Raw genomic sequence first — 21,608 nt, 5'->3', positions numbered from 1 at the left:
TTCAGGTTAAGAACTTTGCTTCAGGATGAGAACAGAAATCGTGCTTCGGCAGTGCAGCAGCAGGAGGCCCCATTAGCTAATGTGGTGCTTCAGGTTAAGAACAGTTTCAGGTTAAGAACGGACCTCCAGAATGAATGGAGTACTTAACCCGAGGTACCACTGTACAGTCATACCTCATGTTATGTTTGCTTCATGTTACGTTATTTCAGGTGACATGCTGCGGCAACCCGGAAGTATCGGAAAGGGTTACTCCCGGGTTTTGCCACTCGCGCATGTGCAGAAGCACAAAATGACACAATGCGCATATGCAGAAGCAGTGAATCATAACCCGTGCGTGTGCAGACGCACTGCTGCGGGTTGCTCTCTATTCATGTTGCGAAATGGCCTCCGGAATGGGTCCCGTTTGCAACCAGAGGTACCACTGTAGAGTCTTTTCTAGCATTTTGGGGTTAATGTGGGGGCAACAGGTGGCTCGATCTGATGTGAGTTAGGCAGGAAAGTTTTCTGCCCAATGTCAATGCTGCTCAGAGTAGACAGTGTCGTGTAGTGGTTCGAGTGTCAGAATCCCCTTTCTTGTAACTTGAATCCATTGGTTCAGGCACCATCCTCTGGAGCAGGAGAGAACAAGCTTGCTTCATCTTCTATGTGCAGATAGGTAGCCGTGTTGGTCTGCCATAGTCAAAACAAAAAACATTCCTTCCAGTAGCACCTTAAAGACCAACTAAGTTAGTTCTTGGTATGAGCTTTCGTGTGCATGCACAGGTATCTGAAGAAGTGTGCATGCACACGAAAGCTCATACCAAGAACTAACTTAGTTGGTCTTTAAGGTGCTACTGGAAGGAATTTTTTTTTGTTTTCATCTTCTATGTGACTGCCCTTCATGGTATCTGAAAATGACTCTCATATCACCTCTCCTCTTATCCAGGCCAAACATCCCCAGCTCCCTCAGCCATTCCTCCTAAGGTTTGGTTTGCAGACCATTTTATCATCTTGGTTGCCCTCCTCTGCCTATGTTCCAGCTTGTCAATATCCTTCTTAAACGATGGTGCTCAGAATTGGCACTGGATTCCAGGGTGGGGTATAGACTGTTCCCACGGACTGTCTGGCCAGAGTGGTGCATTTTCTAGTTATCTCCCGCTTGGACTACTGCAATGCGCTCTACGTGGGGCTACATTTGAAGGGACCTGGAAACTGCAATTAATCCAGAATGCGGCAGCCAAACTGGTGACTGGGAGTGGCCGCCGGGACCACATGACACCGGTCCTGAGAGATCTGTGTTGGCTCCCAGTCCATTTCTGAGCACAATTCAAAGTGTTGGCGCTGACCTAAATAGGCTGAGCCCTAAATGGCCTTGGTCCTGTATACCTGAAGGAGCGTCTCCACCCCCATCGTTCAGCCCGGACACTGTGATCCAGCGCCGAGGGCCTTCTGGGTGTTCCCTCATTGCAAGAAGTAAGGTTACAGGGAACCAGGCAGAGGGCCTTCTCGGTAGTGGCGCCCGCCCTGTGGAATGCCTGCCTTCATTCTTTTTTTAAAATGATATTTATTAAGAATTTTAAAATTACAAAGGAATAGAGAGAAAAAGAAGGGGGGGGGGAAAGCAATAAAAAGACAAACAGCAGTCAAACAATACAAATCGATAAAAATCAAAATCGAAAAAAACAAAAGCAAAACACATAACACATCAAAATCAAAAAACAAGAATAAACCACAAAAATTTAAAAACAGATCCAATATTCCCAAATCCTTAACTATCATGACCTTATTTCATCGACCTCCTCACACCTCCCTTTTTTGTATTCTAGTTGTTAATTATAACAGCAAATCCTTTCCATTTTTCATAATATCCTGTCATTAAATTACCTTAATCTATTTTGACCTATAATACATAAAAAATCCTAAAATTTAAAACTTAAATCTTATTTATACCAATTTCTCCTAACCATAGCATATTCTTGCAAAGTTCTTTTTAACATTTCTGCTAAAGCCAAATAATTTCGTTCCAACATTTTTCTAATATTCATTAATTTTTCAGAACAATCCTAAATAATTTTTTTAAAAAAACTTTCTTCCAATCTTCATCCAACGTCTCTTCCTCCTGGTCTCGGGTTTAGTCAGTCCTTTCTATCCCATCCATCTAGTTCATTAACCTGGTAATCTTATGTCTGAGGCCCTTAAGTCTCTTCCATGTCCCTTCCGCAAATCTTCTTCGTATTTATACCTGTACTTTACTTTGTCTCCTGGTCCTTTCACTTGTGGAAACTCCAACTTAACAATATTTTTGTCCCTTCTCGACAGATCAGCCCCTTTTCCATAGCTCACACTGAACTCCATGTGTTTTTTAAAGACGTGTTTCAAACCCCCTCCAGGGTTGAGGACCCCCACAACCCCAGACTCCTCACGGCCCATTGCCAGACTTGAAAGGTCAAAACATCCCTGCATAGGGGGGTCTATCCAGCCCCCCATCTCCAAGCCAAATACAACTCTATCTCTCCAAATCTGGCTTTTTCCAAATTCATTTGTCAGATCCAACAACTCATGTTCCTGCTGGGCCACAGCTCCCTCCATCTCTGCCACCCGAGGTCCAAAAACAACCTCCTCCCTCATCTGATCTGTCAGAGCACAAGTTGGTTCCTGGGTGGGTTCTATATAGATACCCACTGCCTGTCCAAAATTTCTAATAGCAACAGTCATCAAATCCGTCTTCTCATGTAACTGTTCCGTCTTCTCATGTAACTGTTCTAGTAAAGCACTTGTCTTGCAGAAAGCACGCACCAGAGCCTCTGAGTACATTGTTATGCAAGGTCAGAAGTCTGTTCCCACGGTCTTAATCTGTTGCAGCTGCAAAGCTTCCCAGTTCAAATTCAATAACAGTTTCACAAGCTCCTTCTAGGGGAAGAACTTCTATTTGTATCCATCTCTTTTCTTTTTTCTTTTCAAAAGCAGATCTAACAACAAAGTTTCCTTTTTCAGATATTTTGTCAATATTTGTTCCTTTAACATGCGAAGGACAACAATGGAATCACTATGTTTCTCTTCTTTTGACTGTCTGTCACAAACGTTTGTCTGTAGTCAATGAACTTCCCAAAAGCTTCTGTCCTGACACCCCGCTCCCAGGTTCAAGACGGTGGAAAATTACTTTTCTTTACACTCTCTTCTGCAGGTTTAAACAATCCAGAAAAAAATCCCCCCTCTTCTCCTGCTTCCCAAGAGGGTTCAGTACTTTTAAATGATGAAAATTGATCCTTTGCGAACGATTTTTTGAACTCTAGTTTACCATGTCTTTGCTTTAATCTATCTACAAGAAACGGAAGGCTGACTTCCTGTTTAGACCTTCCCGCTTCAGTGCCAATTTAAAAAGAATTTCTCAATCCAATTTTCCGTTCTACTCACTGGTCGTTGTTTAAAGTCCAATTGTCCAAATTTAATCTACTCACGGGTAGTTGTTTTTGTAGCCAAATTGTCCCAGGAAAAAGGTAGCGCTCTCCGGCAACGGCTATGCGGCTTCGCTCCACGGAAGAAGCAGTTGACTCTCAGCACCGCGCCACTTGCCCCTCTTCGCTCCAGAACCCGTAGTTGGGTTCCTTTACGGATTGGGGGGGGGGCGAAAGGTGCCCGCCGAGTCCCATGGTCACAGGCTTCATCCGCTTGTGATTTTTTAAAGGGTCCCCGCTTCGCCGTAGCGGAACAGACCCGTTTTCCGTGGAGCCAGTCCCTCCAGATCAGAGGGAATCCGCCATTACCGATGGCGCCACCCCGGAAGTCTGGAATGCCTCCCTTCAGATGTGAAGGAAATAAGCAGCTATCTCATCTTTAAAAGACATCTGAAGGCAGCCCTGTTTAGGGAAGCTTTTAATATTTAATGTTGTATTGTTTTTAACACTTGATTGGGAGCCGCCCAGAGTGGCTGGGGAAACTCAGTCAGATGGGCGGGGTATAAATAATTATTCTTCTTCTTCTTCTTCTTCTTCTTCTTCTTCTTCTTCTTCTTCTTCTTCTTCTTCTTCTTCTTCTTTCCACCCATGAGATAGAGCTGCCATTGAGCTACGCTTTGTGCGTCTTCTACCTTCCCTCTGCCCAACCCCAACCCTGTGCACACATGCCGCTGTGAATATGGATCGGCTTCACTCTCCCGAAAAGTCCCACTTAGTGCCTTCAATTGGTTCAGCTCAGCGCCTGGATTAAGGAACAGTTACCCCCCTTTCACAGCCTGAAATCACCTGGTAATGACAACAAACAGAGGCGCAGATGAGATGGCATTAAACAGCTTGCAAATCCTCTTGGAGAAACTCTGAGTTAATGGGGTGAGAGAAAACAGTGTAGGGCAGGGGTGAGATCTAAATCTCACCAGCTTTGTGCTTTGCAAGGAAGGGTACAAAACGTATGAGAGATTTTGACACACAGGAACACAGCAAGCTGTCTTATACTAAGTCAGACCATTGGGCCCATCTAGCTCATTACTGTCTACACTGTTTGGCAGTAGCTCTCTGGGAATTATAGACATGGTTCTCTCTCATCCCTACTTGGGGAGTGAACCTGGGACCTTCTGCATGCAAAGCAGATGCTCTACCACCAAGCTATGGCCCTTCTCCTCCATTTGCTAATTTTAATTTTTCCGGTTAGCATGCAAATGCTTTATAATAATGCATCCAGGCTGCCATTGCCTACTCCGAATGGAGAACGTGTCTCCAAAAACGTTCTCAGTTTTGGCAAGCTGGAAATCTTTTTGCTGCAGGTGCTGGGGATCGAACCAAGGTCTGCGGTCTCATCTGATGAGGGCTGTGGCTCAGTGACAGAGCAACTGCTTTGCATGCAGAAGGTCCCTGGATGAATCTCCAGTGGCATCTCCAAGTAGGGATGGGATTGTCCCCTGCCTGAAATCCTGGAGAGCTGCTGCCAGTCTGGGTTAGTAGGCCAAAAGCCCCAAGTTCACTCCAAGCAGAAGGTAGCTTCCTACAATCTTCTGTTGAATACATGCCCATCACAGGAGCTCTCCAAGGTCCTGAAGAGTCGGAATCTACTGTCTATGATGGTATTATCCAGATCCTGCAATTCTCTTCTCACTGCTGGCTGGTCTAAGGTGCACGTTTAACATTCCTATGAGTAATGGATACATAGCTGCTGAATACTGATTCAGACCATTGACTCATCTAGCCTAATATTGCTAACTCTGACTGGCAGTGGCTCTATAACAGGCATCCCCAAACTCGGCCCTTCAGCTTTTTTGGGACTACAGTTCCCATCATCCCTGACCACTGGTCCTGTTAGCTAGGGATGATGGGAGTTGTAGTCCCAAAACAGCTGGAGGGCCAAGTTTGGGGATCCCTGCTCTATAAGGTCCTTCGCCTAATATAGCATACCTTTCTACATTATCTCCATTAATCTGGATGTATTCATAATCAGTTTGTTGTATGCTGCAAAATTTAGAGAAGAGCAGATGTCAAAGGAAACTGTGGTTTGATCTCCGTGTGTTAGTTTGCGAAGTGGTAATATTCAGTAGGTTCATATGGGATCCAGTGTGGCATAGTGGTTAGAGTGTCAGACCTGGTAGAGACCAGGGTTCAAATCCCCACTCAGCCATAATGCGGGTGTGACCTTGACGCCAGTCACTGCCTCTCTCAGCCTAACTTACATCACAGGGTTGCTGCGAGGTGCAGTGGTTAGAGTGTCAGACTAGTTCCCAGAAGACCAGAGTTCGAATCCTCCCACTGGGCCATGACACTCACTGGGTGTAACTTTGGGGGTCAGTCACTGCCTCTCAGGCTAGCCTACCTCACAGGGTTCTTGTGGGGATAAAATGGGGAGGACAAGAAGCATGTACGCCACCTTGAGCTCCTTGGAGGAAAAGGTGTAAGACTATAAATGTAAACAAACCAACAAGATTAAAACGTGAGCTGATCAAACACCTCCCCCATCCTTAGATATAAACAACCCAAACTCATATGAACTGTAACAGATGCCAATAAGTCTCAGTGACGCCCTTCGGGTTCATACTCACTTGAAAACCTTGCACCAGGATTCGCACTGTGTCTCCTACTCGGGCTCTTGTTGGGGTCATCATGATCTTTGGGCCCTTGGGAGCCACTGTGGGAAAAGAGAATAGGTGGGTACCCCAATCTGTTGCACTTCCAAACATCCCCATCATGAGCACTACCAACTGTTGAACTAGTCCCAGCTCCTCTACCTTTTTGACAGAAGCCAGGTCCACAACAAAGAACAGAGTGTTGTGTTTAGCTCCATCCCAAGAGGTGGCTAGAGTGAGTGGTTAGAGTGTGGTGCTGACACTAGAGTGTGGTACTGAGACCTGGGTTCAAATCCCACCCAGCTGTGATGCTCACCTGATGATCTTGGACCTCTCTCTCTCTCTCCTACCTCCCAGGGTTGTTGTGGGGGCAAAGCAGGAGAGGAGAGCCACCCATGCAACCTTGAGATCCTTGGAAGAATGGTGGCATATAAATATAAGGAAGAAAACAAATGAGCTTCATCCACCACTAGCCCAACTCAAAGGAGATCACATGAAGTTAATAGACATGTCTTAGGTTTATTCATTTCAATGTGTCTGCTCCGAGTATGACTTAGTTTGATACACTCCATTGCAACTCCTTACCTGCCCATTTCTATAGCCTCTTAGAACCATAGAATTGAGGAGTTGAAAGGGACCCCATGAGTCATCAAGTCCAACCCCTTTCAATGCAGAAATCACAGCTAAAGCATCCTTGACAGGATCTGCTTAGAAACCTCCAATAGAACAGGAGCAACAAGGCCCTCTCCCCTGTTTGGTTGGCAACTTCATGCATACATTTCCTGGCCAGATTTCACGCCCCAATCTTTTCTCCACCTTTGACCTCAAAACTCTGAGATCTGAATGCAAATCCAAGAAATCTGAGCAGACACTCAAATCCTCCCTCTCCCACCAACTTGGGGTCCTTGTTCCAGCACCTCAAATTTCAGTGATGCCTTGTGTGATGCCAAAATCTGACACCTTCCCACCAGGATGAAAGAGTGGTGGCAGCTGCTGTGACACCCCAGATGTTTGGTGCCCAGTGAGACCACACCAGTCGTGCTCCCCTGGAACTGCCTCTGCTGGTTCATGGCCTGATTTCTTCACAATTCCACAAACTTGCTGACCATTAAAGACGGGAGGCAAAATTCAATACGAAGCAAGGTTGGCTGGAGTTTGCATCTAAAAGTTCTGGGCTGGGGGGCTGTTTGAGAGTTCCCTTCTTCCACATGGAGGAGAGGATCACATCAGGGAGTGAGAGGATCCCTCCTGAACTAGACCCCCTTAATCCACCTGGCCCACCTTTCTGTTTCCCGCATCAGCCAATCATATGCTTCCAGGAAGCACAGAGGCAAGATGGGAAGGTGTTGGCCATCCCTCATCCCTAGCACCTGATATTCAGAGGTTGACTGCTCCTGCACATGGAGGCTCTGTCCGTATTATGACTAACAAGGTTTGGTCCACTTTTACTAGAGACTGGGCATTGAGGGTGGCATACTCTGCCCTCTGGAACTCCCTCCAGCAGGGCTCTTTGCATGTTCTTATGTTTCTTTCATGTCCCTGCACACACACACACTCACACTTTTTGTAAATGAAAATTCCCCCATATGTAACAATACCTCACAGGAGACCGGCTGCGGCCCCACTATCTTTTGGGTTGCCCTTTTCTGCACCTTTCCTAGCTCTACAAAATCCTTTTTGAAGTGTGGGGACTAGGACTGTTCACAGTTATTCCAACTTCTGTTGCACCATGGATGGGCTGTTTTATCTTCAATACCTTTCCTAGCAACCTTCCACACAGAATTCACCAGCACCATTCCCCCTAACCTCCCTTCTGAACAAATCAGAATATAATTTGCATCGGTTGTCCTTAATAAGTCACCGGCTATGTGGGGGTCAGGCATCTAGGAGGCAGAAAAAGTGCCCCGAGTTGTGTCTTTTTGCGGAGATCAAGCAACGAAGCTGCATGCATAAATGAGATTCGCCGGGCGCTCCACTCTCTTCAAAGGATGTGTGGAGATGTGCTGGAATTGGTAAGGGTCAGAGCTGATTGGATGAAACAAGGAAGGTTACCTTGGCAACGAAAGATCTAAATTCCCTTGGCTTACACTAAGACTGGGGCGATGCCCCCCACCCCAAGGGGGACATGGGGAAAGTGTTCTAGGGGGTTTCTACATTTTCTGCATTTGGAGAGGCACCAGTTGCGCTCTTTGTGCCACTGTAGGAAGAAGCTGCCAATCTCAGACTGGCCTGGTCTTTCTCATCAGTTTGACACCTGTCAGTCGGCATTTCCCGATCTTATATTCAGCCTTCCATGTTTCCACATCAGTAAGCGGTGATGTGACAGTAGTTTATAAAATTATGTGTGGCACGAGACAGTGGATAGAGAGACAGCATGGTGTAGTGGTTAGAGTGCCGCACTAAGACCTGGAAAAGAGTTTAAATCCTCACTCAGTCATGAGGCACACTGGGAGGTAGGGCAGTCAATGTCTCTCAGCCTAACCTCCCTCACAAGGTTGCTGTGGGGATCGAATGAGGAAGAGAGAGACCCATACACACTACCTTCTGGCATAGCTGTCAACTTACAGATTTGAAAATAAGGGACCAGCAGCCTCGGAAATAAGGGATCAGCAGCCAAAATGAGTCATTTTCAGAGCACAGGGATGTTCGACTTCTGAGCCCCTCCGAGCCAAAGGCAGAAAGCCCAGCCAGCAGCCAAATGAAGCCGCAAGCAGTGGTTCCTACAGTGCAAAGGGGATGCAGCAAGGAAAACCACCGGCACCTCTCCACTGGGAAGCGCTGAGCAAAGGCAAGTCCCCAGGCAATGCGGCCGATTTGATTGGCACAAGGCATGCAAGCTCCACCCCCAATCGTTCTTAGACTCCTTATTGGGTGAGCAACGCAGCCAAGCAACACAGTTGGAGCCTCCCTCCTCCCTGGCCGGCAGGGAGGGAGGGAGAGGAGCTGCTTCTTTGAAACCCGGGAAATTTAAGGGACATCATCAATAAGGGACAGCAGCGGGACATGGCGCTGGGATAAGGGAGTTTCCCACCAAATAAGGGACGGTTGACAGCTATGCCTTCTGGGAGAAAAAGGTGGGTTATAAATGCAATCCATGCAATGAAGAAATGTTTTCCTTCCTCTCTCATAACATTAGAACTCATGGGCTTCCATTGAAGCTGAAGCTGTGAAGATTTAGGACGGATAAAAGGAAGGACTTAACATTTAAGAGCATAAGAAGACTCTGCTGTATCATGGAAAGGCTTTGGTCTTTCAGACAAAATTATCACCCCTTGCCTCTCGTCCTCTGTTCTGCTCAATCCTCTATGTCAGGCACGTCCAACTCTGGCTGTGATCTATCTATTGTCATTGTCAGGAGTTGCTGAGCTTCTTTTAGGGGAGACTTGACCAAAGTTGTTGAGCTTTTTAGGGGGAGCGGGGTTTGGAACACAAAGGCGATCACTAACTTGATAACTTGATACTAAGACACCCCTGAGATCGACCGGTTGATCGCGATCGACCTGTTGGACATGCCTGCTCTACGTCATAGTTGTGATGCCCCACAGCACCTCCTAGGCTTGGTGCCCCATATGTCCTAAATCCAACTCTGGCCGGATCAGGCTAAAGTGGGCACATCTAGCCCAATATCCTGTTCTCTCAACCAGATGGCTCTTCTGGGAAATCCACAGGCAGGATCTGAGTGCAAAAGCCCTCTTCCCTCTTGCAGTTTCAGCAACTGGTGTTTGGAAGCATTGAACTACAACTAATCCAGAATGTGGCAGCAAGACTAGTGACTGGGAGCGGCCACCAAGACCATATAACACCGGTCTTGAAAGACCTACACTGGCTCCCAGTACGTTTCCGAGCACAATTCAAAGTGTTGGTGCTGACCTTTGAAGCCCTAAAAGGCCTCGGTCCAGTATACCTGAAGGAGCATCTCCACCCCCATCGTTATGCCCGGACGCCTAGGTCCAGCACCGAGGGCCTTCTGGCAGTTCCCTCGCTGCAAGAAGCAAAGCTACAGGGAACCAGGCAGAGGGCCTTCTCGGTAGTGGCACCCGCCCTGTGGAACGCCCTCCCACCAATGTCAAAGAGAAAAACAACTACCAAACTTTTAGAAGACATCTGAAGGCAGCCCTGTTTAGGGAAGCTTTTAATGTTTAATAGGTTATTGTATTTTAATATTCTGTTGGAAGCTGCCAAGAGTGGCTGGGGAAACCCAGCCAGATGGGCGGGATATAAATAATAAAAATTATTATTATTATTATTATTATTATTATTATTATTATTATGGCCAGCTGTCACGGGTTAGCTGAAATTCCTGGGCTGCAGAGGGGTTGGGCTAGATGACCCACGGGTCCCTTTCAGTTCTATGATTCTAATGATTCCTCCAACTGCGCAGCCAGAGCACAGGCACCCTGGCTGGTCACTATCGATAGCTTCCTCTTCCTCTGTGAATTTATGGAATCCTCTTTTGAAGCTATCTAGGTTCTTAGAGAAAACAGCAAAGCATGATTCTATCTGGGATGGGGATGTGGCAAATTTCAGATGGTGATAGCAGGTCACAGAGGATGTAACCCTGCCCTCCCCTTCAGCTCATGAAGAACCAGAGTAAGAGCAGCTTGCCTACATCTTCCCTCTACCTAATCCATTTTCACACCCTGTTCCTTAATACCAGGCCAAGTCACTTAAATTAACAAGCAGGAAATAAAACGGAAAGGTTTCTTTGCACAGCCTGAATCCACCAAGGCAACAAAAACTCTCCACTCACATCCAGGGCCTGGGGTATTCCTCCCTACCGCCATTTCAATTTTTTACAACCGTTAATAAACACCACAATGGCAGTTATGCCTCTTAATAAAGGAGGTGATCAAATTTCATGCTTTGATGGAAGAGGAATGGAGGACTGGAGGACTCTCTTAACACCAGCCTTTCTCAACCTTGAACTACAACTCCCATCATTCCTAGCTAGCAGGATCAGTGGTCAGGGCTGATGGGAGTTGTAGCCCAACAACATTTGAGGACCCAAGATGTTGAAAAAGGCTGCTCTAATCATTCTGCAGTGCTGGGCAGTGACAATGAGTGGGTGGAGCACAGCAGGTTGGCACAGAACTCCCAAGCAATAAGTGAGGGGGTCAACATGTATCTTTCAGCTGTTTCAGCATGAGGGTTCTTTGGTTGTTGGCAATCCATCTGTCTCAAGAGACAACGGAAGAGTGTGCCTTTGAGTGTGCTCAATTGCATCCATCCTTGCGGGCTTCCAATTGGGGCACCTTGGTGACCACTGTGAGAACACGATGCTGGACCAGATGGGGACATTGGTCTGATCCAGCATCCAGTCTCTTCTGACATTCCTAAGATCCTGAAGTTCTAATTTAGATTCTGAAATTCTTTCTTAGATCCTAGAGGAAGCTTCCTGACCGTCCGTGGGAATTCTTGACTCCTTGCAGTGAGAATTGTTTCACAAAAAGATACCCACAATCCCTCTGAATATCTGTTGCAGGGAATCACAAGTGGAGAGAGGCATGTTGCACTCAGATCAACATTTGTGGGCATCTGGTTGGTTCATAGCTGTCAACCGTCCCTTATTTGGCAGGAAACTCCCTTATCCCAGCGCCGTGTCCCGCTGCTGTCCCGGATTGATGATGTCCCTTAAATTTCCTGGGTTTCAAAGGAAGCAGCTCCTCTCCCTCCCTCCCTGCCGGGGAGGAGGGAGGCTCCAACTGTTGCTGGGCTGCGTTACTCACCCAATAAGGAGTCTAAGAACGACTGGGGAGTGGAGCTTGCATGCCTTGTGCCGATCAAATCGGCCGTGTTGCCTGGGGACATGCCTTTGCTCAGCGCTTCCCAGCGGAGAGGTGCTGGTGATTTTCCTTGCTGCATCCCCTTTGCCAGGTTCCTGCGCTGTGGGAACCACCGCTTGAGGCTTCGTTTGGCTGCTGGTTGACTAAAACCCTTATTTTGGCTGCTGGCCCCTTATTTTTGAGGCTGCTGGTCCCTTATTTTCAAATTTGTAGCTATGGGTTGGTTAGATGGGCCACTGGCTTGATCCAACAGGGCTCTTCTGATGTTCATAGTTAAATTGTGGAACTCACTCCCACAAGAAGTTATGATGGCCGCCAACTTGGAGGGATTTTAAAAAAAAGGTTGGACAAATTCCTGGAGGAAAAGGCCATCCATGGCTACTAGTCATGATTACTATCTTCTACCTCCACTGCTGGAGGTAGTTTGCCTCTGAACACCAGTTTCTGGAAATCTCAAGCAGGCCTGCTTGCAAGCTTCCCTTTGGGGTATCTAATGGTGCACTGTTGCAATAGTTGTGCTTCTTCTGGATCCCACGTTTTTAATACAAATGGGGATGAGGAGAGAATTACCACAGATCTTTCCCCCACAAGATATTAAAAATAGCAGCAGCTCTGCAGCCCAGTACACCAAATGCCTTCAGGCATGCAGAGGCTGCCCACTGGAGATCAAACCATTTCCCTGTCAATTATTCACTCCTTCCTCTATTATTTACCAATGCCACAAAGCCTGTCTGCCTTCCTTGCTGGTTAGCATTGCCCCAGGCTGACAGGGCAGTCCTGGATAGTCAGGGACATTGGCAGTGGGCCAGAGCCTCTGTATATCCTTTCCAGCAAGAAAGTTTGGATCCTTGTGGCAGTTCAGTGTAAGGTAAAGGTAAAGGACCAGGACCCCTGGGCGGTTACGTCCAATCATATTTGCGGCGCTCATCTCCCCTTTCAGGCCGAGCGAGCTGGCGTTTGTCCACAGACAGCTTTCCAGGTCATGTGGCCAGCAGGACTAAACCGCTTCTGGTGCAACGGGACACTGTGATGGAAGCCAGAGCGTTTACCTTCCCATCGCAGCCGTACCTATTTATCTACTTGCACTGCTGTGCTTTCAAACTGCTAGGTTGGCAGGAGCAGGGACTGAGTAACGGGAGCTCACCCTATTGAGTGGATTTGAACTGCCGACCTTACGATCAGCAAGCCCAAGAGACCCAGTGGTTTAGACCACAGCACCACCCAGTTCAGTGTAGACCAGGGGTCAGCAAACCTTTTCAGCAGGGGGCCGGTCCGCTGTCCCTCAGACCTTGTGGGGGGCCGGACTATATGTTGCCATGATTATGACCTGCATTTTTGGCATAAACCCTTATTGGGACCAACCCCAACGTTGCCCAAATGTGATTTGGTTTTTTTTGGGGGGGGGGGGGAAGTGTTCCCTCATACACCCACGGTGCTTCATTTGCGTTTTACGCATTGACAGTTATTATTTCTCTCATAAGGTGGGGTGGGAGGCTGAGGTAGGCACACCATTCCTGTCAGCCCTGGAGAGCGTGTGCACATGTGTGGGTAAAGGGAAAAGCTGTTGGCCCCGCTAAGTCAGGCCGGTGCTGCTCAAGCAAAAACATTCTTTTCCCCTTGTGAGGGAAGACGAGGCGGCGGCTATTTACCTTTCCATGGCTTGCACTGTGTAGCTAACAAGCAGCCTCCCCAGCAGAGCACAGAACTACTTCGGAGAGCAGCCACCCAGGCGCTCCCTGCTTCCTCCTGTGGGGAGTACCGCTGCCACAGACACCGGCGGGCATTGCTCCCGAGGTGCCTCTGAGCTCCTGCTGCCGCAACTGCCCTTCCTGAGGTCAGTCGCCGGCAGCTCCATGGTGGAAATCCGAACTGTGGCCCCTTTCCCCTCTTCCCCACCCCCCACTCTGGAAGAAAACATTGCTGCACGTGCACGACAGATGAAGAAGGGGTTTGTCTCGAGCAGCCGCCTGCCTCACTTTTGACCCCCAAGCTGGCTGAGTCGCAAAAACCATTGCGCGTGCGCTATGCCCGTTGCCTGGATTCCGTCTGCGGGCCAGATCTTGAAGGCAATTGGGCCTGATCCGGCCTTAGTTTGTCGACCCATGGCATGGTGTAGACCATGGGTAGGCAAACTAAGGCCCGGTGCCCGGATGTGGCCCAATCACCTTCTAAATCCGGCCCACGGACGGTCCGGGAATCAGTGTGTTTTTACATGAGTAGAATGTGTCCTTTTATTAAAAATACATTTCTGGGTTATTTGTGGGGCCTGCCTGGTGTTTTTAGATGAGTTGAATGTGCTTTTATTTACAATGCATCTCTGGGTTATTTGTGGGGCACAGGAATTCATTCAGGTTCCCCCCCCCTTCAAAATATAGTCCAGCCCCCCACAAGGTCTGAGGGACAGTGGACTGGCCCCCTGCTGAAAAAGTTTGCTGACCCCTGGTGTAGACAATGCCAAGACAGCTGACCAAGGTCCTGACCAGGAATTTTGCAGCTTCCTACATTCCGGTGACCATCGGCCACCAACCACTTTCCTGCAGCTCGACAATCCCTTGCTCTACTCTTGTCACAGACACCGACTCTTAAGATGGGGGTGGAGGGAGGAGCATCCTTCAAATGCCTCTGCACTGAGCACAGGATCTCCTTGCCCGAGTCCCATTATCCTGGAAGTGTAAGATTTATGTCTCTCTCAGCCAAAGGCAGCTTCTCCACTGGGGATTAACATAAAAGGTATTTTGTCTTTAATATGTAAATGTCGGGTTTGACAGGAGGAGAGGAGCTCTCGCAAAGGCAAGGCTCAATGGAATGTTTGATCAGGACACTCTTCCCAGGATTAGCTCCTTAAAGAACATCGGCTAATCTTCCTCCTCTAGCCTGAGAGGGGAGGGGAGGGGACAGCAAGCGGAGCTGGATCAAGTAAAACGGGGAAGGGTTAATGACTTCTCTTAAGGGATTAAGGGTCCACCCTCTCTCTTTTGATGTTGGGTTTCTCCTGCTACGGTCTGTGGATCAGGCCCCCTAAGACTGACTGATCAACAATGGATGCTAAGCAGAACGTAAGAAAGTAAGAAGAGCCCTGATGGATCAGGGCACTGACCCATTTACTCATAGAGGCATAAAGGTGAAGGGACCCCTGACCATTAGGTCCAGTCGCGGACGACTCTGGGGTTGCGGTGCTCATCTCACTTTACTGGCCGAGGGAGCCGGCGTACAGTTTCCAGGTCATGTGGCCAGCATGACTAAGCCGCTTCTGGCAAACCAGAGCAGCGCACGGAAACGCCGTTTACCTTCCCACCAGAGAGGTACCTATTGATCTACTTGCACTCTGATGTGCTTTTGAACTGCTAGGTTGGCAGGAGCAGGGACTGAGCAACGGGAGCTCACCCCATCATGGGGATTCGAACTGCCGACCTTCTGATCAGCAAGTCTTAGGCTCTGTGGTTTAACTCACAGCGCCACCCGCATCCTGCATAGAGACATAAAAGCATAGAACTGCAGAGTTGGAAGGGACCATGAGGGTCATCTAGTCCAACCCCCTGCAATGCAGGAATCTCAGTTAAAGCATCCATGACAGATGGCCATGCTTAAAAACCTCCAAGGAAGGAGAGTCCACAACCTCCTGAGGGAATCCGTTCCCCTGTCAAACAGCTCTTACTGTCAGAAAGTTCTTGTTCATGTTTAGTCTTAATCTCCTTCCTTGTAACTTGAAGCCGTTGGTTCGAGTCCTATCCTCCAGAACAGGAGGAAAACAAGCTTGTTCCATCTTCCATGTAACAGCCCTTGAGATATGTGAAGATAGCTCTCATATCTCCTCTCAGTTCCCTCTTTTCCAGGCTAAGCATACCCAGCTCCTTCAACCATTCCTCATAAGGCTTGGCTTCTATACCCCTGGACCATCTTGGCTGCCCTCTTCTGCACACAACATCCCTCTTGAAGTCAGGCACCCGGAACCGTATTCCAAATGTGGTCACACCGGCTTGTCAACATCCTGTTTTCACATTGGCCAACCAGAGGTCACTTGCTGTAATGTATGGGATGGGATGCCATCTCATGAAATGTTTCTGTGCTACTGATCCAGCAGGGAAATACAGTGGTACCTCGGGTTACATACGCTTCAGGTTACAGACTCCGCTAACCCAGAAATAGTACCTCAGGTTAAGAACTTTGCTTCAGGATGAGAACAGAAATCGTGCTCCGGCGGTGTGGCAGCAGCAGGAGGCCCCATTAGCTAAAGTGGTGCTTCAGGTTAAGAACAGTTTCAGGTTAAGAATGGACCTTTGGAATGAATTAAGTACTTAACCCGAGGTACTACTGTAATGGGTCTGGAAGGAAGGTGGTCCACAAACTAAAACTGACCCACATGCTATGCCTCAAACATTGGCAAGGGAGATGGGTGGGTTTTCCACGGCAAGCGAGCCACCCCTTGCAGAAGGGGCAAGATTCAACTAAGTTGTGGCATACAAGGAACGAGGTTTGCTTGCGCAACACAAAATCTGCTCTGGAGGGATGGAGGAACCCCTAGAAACAGGTTTGGGAGGAGAGAGGTGAATGTCCCATTGTGCAAGTGGACTTTATTCCTTGTGTGGATATCCCCCTTGGTGCTGCATTGCATTCCACTGTGCACTGCACGAAAGTCCAACTTTTATCTGCCCTGAATCTTCCAACATTCAGCTTTACTTCAGTTTTTGTGTTATGAAAGAGGGAGAAGAATTTCCCTTAATCCACTTTCTCCAGGCCATTCATCGTTTCATGTACTTCCACCATCTCACCTCTTACTCACCATTTCCCTAAGATAAAAAGTCCGGAACACTGAAATCTTTCTTCATAGGGGAGTCACCCCCCCACCGCCTTGATTAATTTGGTTGCCCTTTTCTGAGCCTTTTCCAACTCAACAACATCCCTCTTGAAGTCAGGCACCCGGAACCGTATTCCAAATGTGGTCACACCATAGATTTGTATAACGGCATTATGACACTGGCAGGTTCCCTTTCAGCTATGATATCAATGCTTTCCTCAGAAGTGGTTGTGAGATTCTTTGCGATGAAGGAATGGCAGCCAGAACCTTATCTGACTTTCATCCATGCTCCCTCTCTGAACTCCTTCAACAACCAGGAGTTCCAAGTGCGATACAGTTTCTCAGCCTGGAGCACATTTTGAAGGGACGTATGTAGATATATGGGCAAGATGCCCTACTATCTGATCTCAGGTCGTCAGCTAGGAGAGCCATACTCATATGATCCTATTGAAGTTTCCTTGTGCTGAGTAAGACCATGGGTCCCTCTAGCTCTGAATTATCTACACTGTCAGCAGCTCTCTCAGAATTTCAGGCAGAAGTCCTCCCAGGATGGCTTAAATAGGAGCATATTAAGCTGCCTTATACCCAGTCAGAGTTGTGGTCCATCTTGCTCCATAGATGGCAAAGTTGTAATGGTGGTACCTAGGGGCAGTAAAGGTGGCTTAGTTTGAAGGTGGAGATGTGTGTAATTTCTGTGGGTTATTCTACTTCTGGGCGACTCTTCATCTCATGGAATTGTAGGGTTGGGAGGGACCTCAAAAGTCATCTAGCCCAACCCCCTGTGATGCAGGAGTCACAGCTAATCACCACCCTGGGAGCCACCAGGTTGAAAGGTGAATTACACACCTTCCTAGCAGAGCTAAGCCACTGGATGAAACGGAGGAAGCAGAAAATTCCCCCTGGCGTTCCTTCAGCACGGCTTGCAGTCCACCAAGGCTCGTTAGCTCAAATCTTGCTCACTAATGATGGGCAAGAACAAAGGAGGAGGAGAGCGAAGGTCTGCGCTCACACTCTAGATAACTGCCTTCTTTTTTTAATGAGAAGGAAAGAGAGAACGAAGGAACGAAATGTGTAGGACGGAAGGGAGGAGGGAACCATCATTTATGCCTGACAAGAGATCTCAGCTGGATGAGGCAATCTCAGATGGCTGATAATGGTCTGAAGAGCCCATTAGACCTAAGGAAAGTACAAGCAGGTGGAGCTGCAGGGTGGTGGAGGAAGGCAGGCAATTTCATTAATTTAAAAGGAACAGTTCCAGGACCGTACGCTTGGAAGGACCCCTTTTTGAGAGAGAGCGCCTTCCTGGTGCCACACCAATTTGCTTCCCTCGGAAATACGCTCAAATCTCAACGAGTGTTGGGCCAATCATTTTGGCCTGTGTGTGAGGTGGGAGGGGGAATTCATGTGGAATTTCACAGTGGGGATGTGCACGGGGCGCTTAATAAAATTTCCTATACTTCTTAGAATGCATTAAAGGATGTTATAAGAACATAAGGAGAACCTGTTAGATCAGGCCAACGGCCCACCTAAACCGGCATCCTGTTCTCACAGTAGGTACCCAGATTCCCCAAAGGGAAGTCTATACACAGGGCCTGAGTCCAACAGCAGCTTTCTCCTCTTGTGATCCCCAGTAACTTAAGGTAGACTGCCTCTGATCCTGGAAGTAATATACATCCATCATTACTGGTAGCCACTGATAGCCTAATGCTCCATGAATCGGTCTAATACCTTTTAAAAGTCATCCATAAGGTTACATTCCCCCTGAAGGGGCAGGTACATAGCTTGGGGGCGGCGGCGGTGGTCCTCCTGGAGCCATTGCAGTAACTTGAGGCTCAGGTGGCCTCAGTGGTGCAGAGTGCCTTCCATCAGCTTCAGATGGTGGCCTAACAGGCAAGAATAGCCAACTTCTGTTGCCTATGCTCTGGTAACCGCTAGGTTAGAATACTGCAACACATTATACAGTGGTGCCCCGCAAGACGAATGCCTCGCAAGACGAAAAACCCGCTAGACGAAAGGGTTTCCCGTTTTTCGATGCGCATCACAAGACATTTTCCCTATGGGCTTGCTTTGCAAGACGGAAACGTCTTGCGAGTCTTGCGATTTTTTTTCGCTTCACCCCCCCTTTTTCTAAGCCGCTAAGCCACTAATAGCCTTTTAGCCGCTAAGCCTTTAATAGCCGCTAAGCCGCTAATAGTGCTAATCCGCTAAGCCGCTAATAGGGTTGCTTCGCAAGACGAAAAAACCGCTAGACGAAGAGACTCGCGGAATGGATTATTTTCGTCTTGCGAGGCACCACTGTACCAGGCATAGGCAAACTCGGCCCTCCAGATGTTTTGGGACTACAACTCCCATCATCGCTGACCACTGGTCCTGTCAGAAGGGACCCTGAGGGTCATCTAGTTCAACCTCTTGCCATACAGGAATCTCAGCTAAAGCATCCATAAGGTAAAGGTAAAGGGACCCCTGACCATTAGGTCCAGTCGTGGCCGACTCTGGGGTTGCGGCGCTCATCTCACTTTATTGGCCGAGGGAGCCGGCGTGCAGCTTCCGGGGTCATGTGGCCAGCATGACTAAGCCGCTTCTGGCGAACCAGAGCAGCGCATGGAAACACCATTTACCTTCCCGCTGGAGTGGTACCTATTTATCTACTTGCACTTTGATGTGCTTTTGGACTGCTAGGTGGGCAGGAGCAGGGACTGAGCAACGGGAGCTCACCCTGTTGCGGGGATTTGAACCACCAACCTTCTGATCAGCAAGTCCTAGGCTCTGTGGTTTAACCCACAGCACTGCCCGTGTCCCTTTTAAAGCACCCATGACCTCTGCTTAAAAGCCTTCAAGGAAGGAGAGTCCATCACCTCCCAAGGGAGACTGTTTGACTGTTGAACAGCTCTTACTGTCAGAATTTTTTTAGTCAGAATCTCCTTTCTTGTAACTTGAAGCCATTAGTTCGAGTTCTACCCTCCAGAGTAGGAGAGAACAAGCTCATTCCCTCTTCCATGTGACAGCCCTTGTGTGGATGTACATCATTACATCCATACAACTGCAAGGAATCCAGAGTTTTCTCATCCCCAACAAATACTTGTTCAACCTCTGCTTGAAAATGTCCAGCAAAGGCCCCGCTTCCCTAGCCTAGGCAACTGATGCCATTTTCAAACCACTGTAGCAACAGATATGTTTCTCCATAGGTCCAATCAAAGTCTACCCTCCTGCAACAGGAGCCCATTAGACCTAGTCCTCAGTGCACCAGCACAGAGCAGACATGATGGAGCCCTGCCGTAATCACCTCTAGATGGGTCAATCCACTCCAAAATGCCTATCTCACATTCATCTCCAGACGCTTCAATTGACTCCCAAGTGTGCATCTCACATACACGTCCAGGTGGACCGGTCCACTCCTGAGTGCCCATTCCAGGTCCACTTCCAGATGGTTTGACCCACTCCCATGTGCCCACCCCACTTTCTCCCACCAACCATGGTGGCCACCCATCTTACCTAGCGTCACTTCGGATTGCATGGGCATAGAGAGGGCAGGGTGCTTGACCTCACAACTGAAGAGTGCATCATTGTCTATCTGGGGGTTAAGCGTCCACATGAGCATGGCCCGCACCTCCACGGTGCCATCGCTGATGGGGATGTGGGTGTGGTGGAAGTAGTAGATGGGCTCCACGTTCTGGATCCACCGCGGAAACTCCCGGCTCACCACAGTCTCTGGGATGATCTCTGTAGCTGGGCTGAACAAAAGTCCCTGGTTGGGGGTGAGGCCTTTCAAGGGGTCCTCCGTGTAGGGCCTGCCACCCCGGTCCTCCACATCCAGGAGGGAGAGCGACTTCTGCATCTTGGTGTCGTCCATGTCTCGGTGGAAGAGGTTCCGGGAGGCCCGGCCATCTTGCAACCCAGCGGCATTAATGGGGGCTTCTGTGAGGGGCACCACCTCAATCAGCTCCCCGTCTCTCTTGAAGTACACCTGGAGGGGGAAATTCGGGAAGAGACTGCAATCAATTCCTTCTCAAGAGCAGAAATACAGCCCACATTCACACCACACCATTAAAGCGCTCTGATACCACTTTGAAACAGCCATGGCTGTCATGGGAGCCCTGCAGCCCTGTTTCCATTCTGCTGCCATTGACTTTCCGCCAGGGCCTTCCCTATTCACCTCACTGTTCACTGTGGCGAAATTAAATAACTAGTGTATGTTGCGCTGTCATTACGTTATTCCACACCATGAAACACAATAGAAACTGGGAGGGAGGGAGGAGCATAATTAATTACGTCTCATTTGTAGGTGGAAAGCAACAACAGCTAATACCAATCACATCTGCTGCATCGATTTCTGTTCCAGACATGGGACAAGGAAGCGGATATCAAATTTCTGCTTCTGCTTCTGCCAACCTCCCTAAGTCACAGGAGAGGACAATGAACATTTGAGTTTTATCTGAGGCCCCAGAGAGGACCTTCACCCTAGTGGCTCCTAGGCCCAGGAGCACCTTGCCCCAGCAGGATCGTGTGGCCACCTCCCAGAATGCATTTGGGTACCAGATGCTTCTGGACCCCTGGCATCCCTGAGCTGTCCTGGATGGTCCTGATGCTGAGACCCACAACATCGGTAGGGTGGCATTCCACATTATTTAACCCCGAACTGTGGCTATATGATCACACAGGTATGCATGGAAAGAGGGTGCCAGTCTGCAGAGGTGCATGCGAGAGTGTGTTTATGTAGCTTGGAGGACGGTTTCTCTGCAGACGCAATGCCTGTTAAAAATATTTCTGAACGTCTGTCTCTGAAGAGAAGATTGTATTCCTTTATCAAAAGCTCCTTTCAAGCTCCGGATGTCATGGTGGTAATGAAACGGCCGCAGGAATGTTTGCAGATAAGTGTGTGGTTTGCATTTTATTTTTAAGTATACGTTTTTTGAAAAAGGCTTCCTCTCACCTCTCTCTCCCTTTTAAAAAATTCAGACGCTTCAAACATTGGAACGAATAAGCAGAAATAAGTCTCGGGGTCCTTAGA

General features: G+C 48.4%; 1 protein-coding gene across 1 annotated transcript in view; it reads right to left on the bottom strand.

Annotated features, from left to right (window-relative positions):
- Nucleotides 1-21,608, bottom strand: part of IGSF21 (immunoglobin superfamily member 21) — a 251,973-nt gene that overhangs the window by 5,888 nt on the left and 224,477 nt on the right. Inside the window, exons 6-7 of the mRNA XM_028741566.2 lie at nt 20,093-20,564; nt 5,999-6,084 (exon numbers count right to left, since the gene is read on the bottom strand). Coding sequence (XP_028597399.1) covers nt 5,999-6,084; nt 20,093-20,564 — 558 coding nt within the window. The remainder of the gene's footprint in view (nt 1-5,998; nt 6,085-20,092; nt 20,565-21,608) is intronic.

Source organism: Podarcis muralis, chromosome 7, assembly GCF_964188315.1.
Source record: "Podarcis muralis chromosome 7, rPodMur119.hap1.1, whole genome shotgun sequence".
NCBI lineage: Eukaryota > Metazoa > Chordata > Lepidosauria > Squamata > Lacertidae > Podarcis > Podarcis muralis.
The sequence above is the reverse complement of the archived record's forward strand: the minus strand, read 5'-3'. Positions and strand labels throughout refer to the sequence as shown.